This window comes from Cervus elaphus, chromosome 15 (assembly GCF_910594005.1).
Source record: "Cervus elaphus chromosome 15, mCerEla1.1, whole genome shotgun sequence".
Taxonomy (NCBI): Eukaryota; Metazoa; Chordata; class Mammalia; order Artiodactyla; family Cervidae; genus Cervus; species Cervus elaphus.
Window position 1 is genome coordinate 67,678,374 of NC_057829.1, and position 9,580 is coordinate 67,687,953.

Here is a 9,580-nt window from a genome sequence, read left to right on the forward strand (position 1 = left end):
GGGAGGTCCTTTCTGTCTGTAGCCAAAGTGCCTGGAAGTGGAGAAGCAGGCTGTTTCCTAAGGACCTGGCCTGTAATTGCAGACCACTGCTGGGTGCCCTGGAATACAACCCCACATGCAAATATTTCTCCACAGGTAAGGACATGTGCAGCTCTTGAGCAGCTCAGCTGTTTGCATATCTTGGGTCTTCTCTTCAGTGTCATTCCAAGATTTAAAAAATGACTTCGGACTCACAGACTTAGAGAATGAACTTCTGGTTTGCAGGTGGGGGCGGGGCATGGGGAGGGAATGGGGAATGGGAGTAAGGGATTGTTAGGAAGTTTGGGATGGGCTTCCCTTGTGGCTCAGTTGGTAAAGAATCCGCCTGCAATATGGGAGACCTGAGTTCGATCCCTGGGTTGGGAAGATCCCCTGGAGAAGGGAAAGGCTACCCACTCCAGTATTCTGGCCTAGAGAATCCCATGGACTATACAGATCGCAAAGAATTGGATGCGACTGAGCAACTTTCACTTCACTTCACTTTGGGATGGACATGTACACACTGTGGTATCTTAAATGGATAACCAACAAGGTCCTACTATATAGCACAGGGAATTCTGTTCAATGTTATCTGGCAGCCTGGGTGCGAGGGGAGTTTGGGGGAGAATGGATACATTTATATGTATGGCTGAGTCCCTTTGCCATCCACCTGAAACTATCACAACACTGTTAATTGGCTATGCTCCAATATAAAATATAAAGTTTAAAACTATAGCTTTAGAGGCAATGTGCATGTATGTGTGTTTTCCCTGCTTTGTTTGTTGTGTTTCAGTTGAAAGTTACCAGGAAATATTATTTCTTTGGCATCTACTGGGTCTGTGTTGGATATCTGCCCAGTGGAAACTCACATAGTCTGGGGTTGTATGTCACCAGATTTCCTTAGCATAGTAACCTAATCGTTAAGTTTCTTTTGTTGTTTTGTTGTTGTTAATTCAACTGTAAACCCTCAGACATGCATACTCTTATCTAAAAGAAATGAGTTAAAGAGAGTAAGTAGTTCAGCAGGAAAGGAGTCACCTCTCTAGGAAAGCTTCTTAATCATGTTATTTTTATTGGGGACATAATGACAACTGATCCCATTTGAAATAGGCCTCACAGCTCTTTGGGGCATTTGGAATGGATGACAAACAGTGGTAGTGATCCCTCTCCCTGCCCATCTGCCCTTCCCCGACCCCTCCCACCAGCAGGCACTTACTTGAGTTTATGTAGCCGCTGCTGCCATGCGTCAGGCTCTGTTTCTCCAGCCGGCTCCCTCCACCCAGAGATCCTGTTTTAGCATAGCCATTGCTGGTCCCCCCTTCTGCAGAAACGAGGAGCAGGTGACAATTTACAAGTGGACTCAGCAGCCCCTCTCACCTGCCTTCCCTGGCTTCTCACTCACGACCCTGTTGGTTTGGGGCCTCTTTCCCACCGCACCACACGGATCTCATTTTGTTTGTTTTTGATACAAAGGTCAAGAGCAAATATTCTACCCAATTTAAAAAGAAAGTTCCCAGGGTGGTTGCTGGTTAGGATAATTTAAATATTAGAAAAGTCAGCAAGTAATGAAAACTCCTGGAGGCCAGAGCCCAGGTTGGACTTTTGTGAATGCCTGGCCAGTGCCCTGGACCTGGCAGCCGCTGGAAGTGTCAGAGGGCTGAGCGACAGCTCTATGAGGACGGTGTTTCACCTGGCAGCTCATCATGCTCCAACCTATGTGTGGATGCGGGGGCTTCCCACCCTGTCCTGAACCAGGATTCCCAGGAGGTGCAGGGCTAGCTTGGGGGCTTGGATCTCCATTATAGAATCCACTAACCCCAGCAACCTCCTGAGAGAAGAGTAGATTCAAACAGAGGCCTGACTACGGTTCCCTCCTCCCAACCCAGGCCCAGGCTGGAGAAGATGTCTGATATTTTAGCGTCCAATCAAATCTATAGAGACAGAAAGCATATTTGTGCTTTTTAGAGGCCAGAGAGAGGGGAAGGAGGATGGAAATGTTCTAAAATTAGATTGTTGCAAAGGGGCCACATGACTCTATGGATGGACTAATGACCATTGAATTACACACTTCAAACTGGTGGATTCTGTGGGATATAAGTTAAAGTCAACACAGCTGTTAAAAAAAAAAAAAAGATTTCTGATATTCTGGATTTGCTGGACTGATGAGTGAGAGCTCATGAAAAAGATTATATGTGGAGCCCTTCACACAAGCCTTAATGAGAAGAAAGTTCTCAAAATAAGTCACTTACTTGGTGGTAAGGATGTAAGTCTTGTAGTTACTGTTTCTGTGATGACTAGAAAAAGACAAAGAAAAGATGAGATCTTACGTAATGCATTGAAATTCCTCTACTTTGGCAAGGTCTCGCATCTTTCATAAGCTCAGCACTCTAATGAGGTTCAAGGTAGATTTTTATACACTTGGGCTTCAAGGGATTTGATCTGACCCACTGTAAAAGCAAATAGGTGCAATAACAATGGGACTTAATGTACCTGGAAAATAGGTTTATATTTCTTTGGGACCAAAAGTAGTTAGTTACCCACTGATTTGAAAAACGAGTTACCGTGCATTAATGTCTCTCATCTAACAATTAGATCTCGCCCAGGCCTGGATTCACCTTTGAAGCAGGATCAGAATCTTAAGTCACTTTTCTCTGCACTGTCCCTTCTGAATAGTCACCCAGTCCAGCTGAGGCCAGTACATCTTCCTGGCTGATTCCACTGTGATGTGGATAATGACCTTGAACTTCTTTATGAATTTGGGGGTATCTCAAGGATGCATAATTCATTCTAAAATCTTCAGGGCCATGCCTGAGTGTGAGGAGATGTACGAAGGAAGGGGGTTGATAAGTCACATTTGGTGCTTGGTGAAATCATGGACAGGTGAATATCCAAGACAGACTTGAGAATCAGTCCCTTTGCCTCCTAAAATGGAAAGGGAAGTTGCTCAGTCGTGCCTGACTCTTTGCGACCCCATGGACAGTAGCCTGCACCAAGCTCTTCCGTCCATGGGATCTTCTAGGCAAGAATACTAGAGTGGGTTGCTGTTTCCTCCTCCAGGGAATCTTCCCGACCCAGGGACTGAACCCAGGTCTCCCGCATTGTAGACAGACACTTTACCGTCTGAGCCACCAGGGAATGGAGAAGGTGCCAAGTGGTGGTGAGTAATGGAGGTCATAAAAGTTTTTTGTGTTTTTTAAAAACACCAGTTAGAATAAAGAACTCTTGCCTTCCTGAATCACTCTCTCCTCTACAGCAGCATGGGGGGTGGATAGATTCTGAAACCATAACCAGGCCAATTTTGTGCTCTGACCGTGACCATCACCAACCACTACCTCCCTCTGGGTTGGACATCAAGGTGCCCCTATTTAGCTGAGCCCCCTGTTTTCTGAAATCACACTTCTCATGCATATGTGTGTGCACAAGCCCGAGCATATGCATATATGTGGTATGTATGCAGGTATAGCTCATGAAAACAGAAAAGGATGAAGAAGATGGTGGGGTATCACCTTGTGTGCTGGCAACTGCTCCCTCCCACACCCATAACCCTTTCTTTCTACACCCCGCGTGTTCCTATTAGTTTGGTTGTCTTAGCAGCAACATGGGGTTATTAAAGGAGCAGAAGCAGCATAACATGCATAAAAGGAAATGGTTGTAGAGACAAAAATGGCAGCTAGATTTGAATAATAGTCCTTGAGCTTTCACTAAACCTCTTGTTGTGTGGACTTTTGGGATTCTATGACACATAAAAATAAATTATTTCTTAACTTAGAGTTCCAAGTCTGTGGATGCAGAGTTTTTTTTTTTTTTTTTTAGAGATATATGAAAGTCACAGGATAGATGAAAGAGTTAGAGCTGCTAAGGGGACAGTTTAAATGTCTCTGAATTTATCATTTGGGCAGTTTCACAAAAGAAATGTGCCTGTTTTCAGTTTTCAGAGTAGATTGCAACTGTGTCACCAGTGTGATTCCAACTTTGTCCCTGCAGTAATGGGGATATTATTCTTTTGTATTTCCATCACCCTGTATCCCTAAATAAGAACACAATTGAATAAACTCTAGCAAATTCATTCAACAGGATATTATGAAATCATTAAAAATGCTGGTTATAAAAACTATAACATTGAAATGGCACTTCTGGTCTTTTGAAGAAAAAACGGAACACATTTCGATTACAGGTGTATTAAAAAATCAACAAAAGCCTTCTTAAAGGAAAAAATAAAGCCTATTTAGGAATACATTAAAAATTATACAGTGAAAAAAGAGCAAAAAACTAAGAAAAAACTAAAAAAAACACATAAGAAATAGAAAAAAAGATACAGTAGTTGTGGTAGAATTAGGAACTAATTATTTACTTTTTCCAAACTTTTTATTACTTTTATAATGACATTTATCATGCTCTTACTTCTTTCAGTGACTTCAGTGCCATCTCTTTTGTTCTTCTTGGTTACATCCATATCATCGCCACCTACAGAAAAAGCCAGAAACCAGGAATAGCCATGTCCATTTCCACCCCTTTTCGTATATAGTATAGGTCCCTACTATTCAAGCTGAGAACTAAAACTGGATTCCCAGAATTCAAACCATAATTCTTTCATGTGCATATATTGTAATAAGAGTCATTCCCATTTCTTGTATTAGTTAGGAAGTAATTTAATAGTTCCACCTTGGATCCTACTCTTTTGTACTATCTTTTTTTTTTTTCAGGGTCCAGTTGACCAGGTTGCACCCTGCTGAGCATTAAAGGTCTTACATAGATCTGGCACCCTGACATTTGACTGTAAAACTTCCACTTTTTGCCAAGTAATACAATATCTCTCAAAGCATGTGGTGCTTTCAGCTAATTCATTTTGATGTATCCCACAATGTTCAGTGTTCTATACAATGCTCTGTGAATAAAAGACATTCATGCTTCATTATTTAGAGTTCAGATGTGAGAATGATGTTTGATGGGTTGAAATCAGGGTAAAAACCATTATGATGGTCATACTTGTGTGGAACTTTATACTTCACAACATGAAATTTTCTCTTTAACACAACAGCCCTACTATGCTTCTTTACAGACTTAGGTAGGAAAAAAAAAGAACAAGAAAGTCAATGTAAAATCTACTGAAATATGTAGGAAAAGATCTGTACAAGTCATCTACGTTCTCCCTTCACTCTTACTCCGGGCAGAAAAATCACTGAGATCTTGTGCACTGTGTCCTGAAGCGTGGATGGGATGAGGCAAGGCTGACTTCAGGGGTGGGGCTGGGCTGGGCTGGGGAGGAACACAGTTCAGGAGACCAAGGTAAGGATCTCTGTTCCAACTGGGTGCTTTTGGCTGTAGTTAGCAGTCTCAGGCTCTGCAAGGACTTGAAACCTGGCTTTCCCTTGGGTTCTCTCTGCCTAACCTTCCTTTCCTCCTACTTGATCTTTTGGGTGCAGTTCAAATCGGGATTTTAGAATTCTGGAGCAAGCTACTCCCACCCAGGACACCCCTTTCTTGAAGATCTCTCCTTTCAGTCTTTTTCTCCTGCCTAGTGACTTTACGGTCTACTTATCCACTAAGCGCAATGGGCACAGGGCCTAGTCCCATCATAGTTTCACGGGCCCGCAAAAAGTTTTTAACTTCTTTTAAAATCAAATGGAAAAATGAACACACTCTAACTTGGATTATATTCTTTCATGCAGTTTTTTGTCTTTTTTTTTTTTTTTTAAATGGAGGAAGGACATCCACAAAGGCAAAAGTATCTAGGTCAAAAAAAGTCCAAATGAAGCCCTGGGTGAGTTCCCCACTGAAAATCAAGACCACACAAGACCAACCGGTCAACTACCTGGTGGACTTCACCAAGATCCGCACAGTTAGCTTCAGGGCCTGATCGAATGTGCCAACTTTTTGCTCACTGGGGTTTTTTAAATGCAGCTCTAGGCAAGAATGAGGCATCATGGAAAAATTCCTGGCTGCATCTAAGAAGACACAGAAGTTCTTTGCAGGTATGTTTTCCAGAGCTGAAGAGCACAGGCTCCATGAGCAATTTAACAGTGGAGTCCAGCTTTATCAGAGGGCCAAACCTGACTTGTGACTGTGTCTGTACTCCAGCTATTACCTGTAGGACTGTCTCACCGATCTATGTACAACCCGACACCCTCTTTGAAATCCACTGTTTAGGCATTAATGCCTTTGGCATCTCTGAAACCACACCCCCACCTCCGCTTTCTTTTTTAAAATTCATCATCAGCTGTGAACCAGGAGGCATTTTGGAGATTAAATGTTCACATGCCCCTGGCTGCCACTGGGGAGCCACCTAGCATGGCAGCACCTGAATTGTTACAAACAGTTCCTTTCAGGATAATTTTTTATAACAACCTATGGAAACTTTAACTTTCCACAAGCTATCACTTATTACCATCCTTAAATGAAAGTTGCTGCCGGCAGCTATAAATTTGGATTGGCTGGGTCGTTTCCACTTATAGCCATCAAGGCAGATTGATGATAGCTCCAGTCCTTTTGGTAAGAGTCTCAGTGTCTAGGCAGCCAACCTGGCAAGTGTTTTCTTGTTCTTTCTGTACCTAAAAATATAACAAACATTTCAAGGTAGCCCCTATGTTTTTCTTAGGTCCCAAAGATGAAGCCTTAAGATCTGAAACAAAAAAGCCAAGAGTTCCCTAACTTCCAGAGGGCACAAGGAGATAGCCTGCTAAGAAATCAGATGCTCCCCTCCAGAATGGGAGGGAGGGGAGCCCTCACTGGCCAGTGCTCTAGAGATAGAAGGGCCCCTGGGTGGGTGAAGGTAGACGCAACCTGTCTCAGCCTGGAGCTCCTACATGGCTGCATCCCGTGGCTTTACACAATGATTTCTTAGGCCTGAAATAAGGAAGGAGCTCTGCTGGCTTTACCCAGACTGATAGTCAGAAATGGCAGGGATGTATCAGGAGACAAATTCCTTTCAACCAGAGCTGACAGGAAGTTTTCTGTGAGTTATCAAAGTGAAAATGATGGGTTTAGGCACAAACCTGGATGGGGATCATCCCACGGGGCTACAGTTTTCCCACAGGATTTCCTTCTTAAATATTTTAAGTGCTGAGAGTTTTTAAAAAGTGTAACATAAGGGAAAGGAAAGTACATGCCCAGACTCGTGGCTGAGCCTGCCTCTCCCAGCAGTGCTTATCTGAACGCCTTGCCCCAAAGTACTACTTAACGAAAGCATAGTCAAGTAGCATGATTTTAAACTCTGGGATATTTAGGCCACTTTACTAGAACTGAGGATAAGCAGGTCATTCAAGTTCTCAATTCCAAAATTATGTTAATTTCCATTCATAGTTCTAAGGGGCTGCTTCGTGGTTATTTCATAATGTTCTTTTGAAGACATAAAAATGATCCTGTGCCATTTTCTTATGTAAGAAAACACAATTCAGAATCATTTGTCTACTTTTATGAGTTTTTTCCTTTCCTCTTCACTTAAATGATGTCACATCCACTTAAAACTATTCACATTGATGATGGGGTGTAACCCAGGCACAAATAAGGCCAAATTGCTAATACCAAGAGAAAACCATCTCAACTGACCTTCTTATAACAATTCATGAAATACTTGATCTTTAGCACAAAGAAGGGAATAGAGAAGGAAATGTTTTTCTATTTTAGGAATAAATGTCCCTATCCTCTGCTAAGGAATCATAGGTATCTTTACAGCTCTTGTTACTCCGGTCTCTGTACACTTAACATTTTAAAACAACAACAAAATAACCAAAGTGTGGGAAAACCACCCACTAGCTATTGCTCTGTTAACACAGAAGGGCCAAGCAGTTTGCAGGGGGTATGAATACCCATGCCCTAGGGTCGACAGTCTCAGAGGCTTCTGTCTCTACACCCCTCTGGCAAGCAATAGGTGCCCCCACCTCTGCATTTAGCATCCTCGATTTTCATAACCAGGGCTGGGGGAGCTTGGGCCCTAGCTTGGTGATTAAGCTGCTTGTTTATAGCCATGTTTGGTTAAATCCTGCTACCACTAACAATAGCAACTGAGCCAAACCAGGCAGATGCAAACTTCTTTTGGTCAGGCATAATTTAAAAATGTGGTTAGTTCTTAGGTCAGAGTGGTTTCAGCAATCTGGGTTTCTATCCAAGCTTGAAGCAAGAGTCCTTGCTTTAAGTGCCCCCATGTTAAAAGGGCTCCATTGGAGGCTGTACATTTGTTTTAGTTTAGTTTCAACTTAGATTTGTGCCTTAGCTCTAAGAGAAAGCATATAGGGGTAAGAGAAATGATTCCGCTCTCCAAACAGATTTCTTTAAAAAATCTCCCTATATTTTATGGAAAGAACAAATCCAACTATTAAGCTACTGATTAGCTGCTTCTCAAAGAAGTGAGGTGCTAGAGGATTTGCCAACACTTCAAAAAAGTAAAGTGGTAAATTGTCAGTTAGTAGCTAATGTGGTCTAGTGAGATACCTAAACTGGTAGTTCTCGTTCCAAAATGAATTTCTTTTGGTCTACATTGGCCTGTAAAATGTGACAGAGTTTTTTTTTTCTTGTTCCAAGTTTGACTCCAGGAAGTTCCTGGATTAACTATATCATTTCAGATATTTCACTTTACTTTAGATTAGGGGTAGTAAGTATAGAGTGTGATATACAGCCAGCCTCTTGAGCTTAGTCAGAACCTGCCAGCACAGACTCTGGGGGAGCACACTGGTGCTCAGGGGTTACTTCTAGAAACCCCCACTCACCTACACTTTGATTTCTGAGCTGTTCTCTGCTATCAAGGGGAGAGAGGGAAAGTAGGGAAGGGTGGGGAGAGAGAAGAGAGAAACCGAGACTGAGAGAGAAGGAATTTTAAACTTCTTATATTCTAAATAAAACAGTTTAACACAAGTCATTTTACAATACTGAAAACAGTACCAAAGAAATCTTGTCACCGGAGTTCACTTTATTTTCACTGGCTTTTTTATTCATTTTCCCACTGTCAAAACTTTCTTGTCCCTTTAAAAGACCTACCCTAAGTAGAACACATAAGTCAAACTAATCATTTATGATCAATTAATCACATCAACAGAACACTGGAAATTAAAGAATGTCATCTTAGATTCTCTGACAAACATTCAAGTTCTCAGCGGCAAACCTCAAATTAAAATCTCACAAGGAGCGAGAACCACCAAATTCCTATGACTTACCTAGTTTGAGATGCTGAAGGAATCGGAAACAACTTTGAGTAAATGCCCCTTCTTTCCTCCCCTGACGTTTTCTTCTAGACTGTTTGCCGTTCCCACTTTTTTTTTTATCCAGACCCAGCCAAGGTGTGTTAGAGCTGAGTGATCTTTCAAAAATGTTCACTTCTCTCCCCCTTGTTTCTTTCCGTTCTTTGCTTCCAAACAAGTCCTGACAAAGGTGTGTCGAGGTTTGAAGCATGACTCCACCCTTCCAATTATCTGACACTTGCAGGATTAAAAAAAAAAATCTGCCTCCAGGAATCAAACTTTACAGGAGGCAGAAAGCTTCTCCAGTTTAGAGCCATGGGATTAACCATTTATGGGCCATGGGAAAAGGGAACAAGGGTTCAGCATAAAGGAAATGACTTTTTTTTTTAACA

At 42.1% G+C, this 9,580-nt stretch overlaps 1 protein-coding gene across 1 annotated transcript in view; it reads right to left on the minus strand.

The window, feature by feature from the left end:
* COL17A1 (collagen type XVII alpha 1 chain) overlaps positions 1–9,357 on the minus strand; it is a 47,357-nt gene extending 38,000 nt beyond the window's left edge. The window contains exons 1-4 of the mRNA XM_043925244.1: positions 9,165–9,357; positions 4,420–4,482; positions 2,268–2,312; positions 1,235–1,339 (exon numbers count right to left, since the gene is read on the minus strand). Coding sequence (XP_043781179.1) covers positions 1,235–1,339; positions 2,268–2,312; positions 4,420–4,471 — 202 coding nt within the window. The 5' untranslated portion in view covers positions 4,472–4,482; positions 9,165–9,357. The remainder of the gene's footprint in view (positions 1–1,234; positions 1,340–2,267; positions 2,313–4,419; positions 4,483–9,164) is intronic.
* Positions 9,358–9,580: the final 223 nt, after the last annotated feature.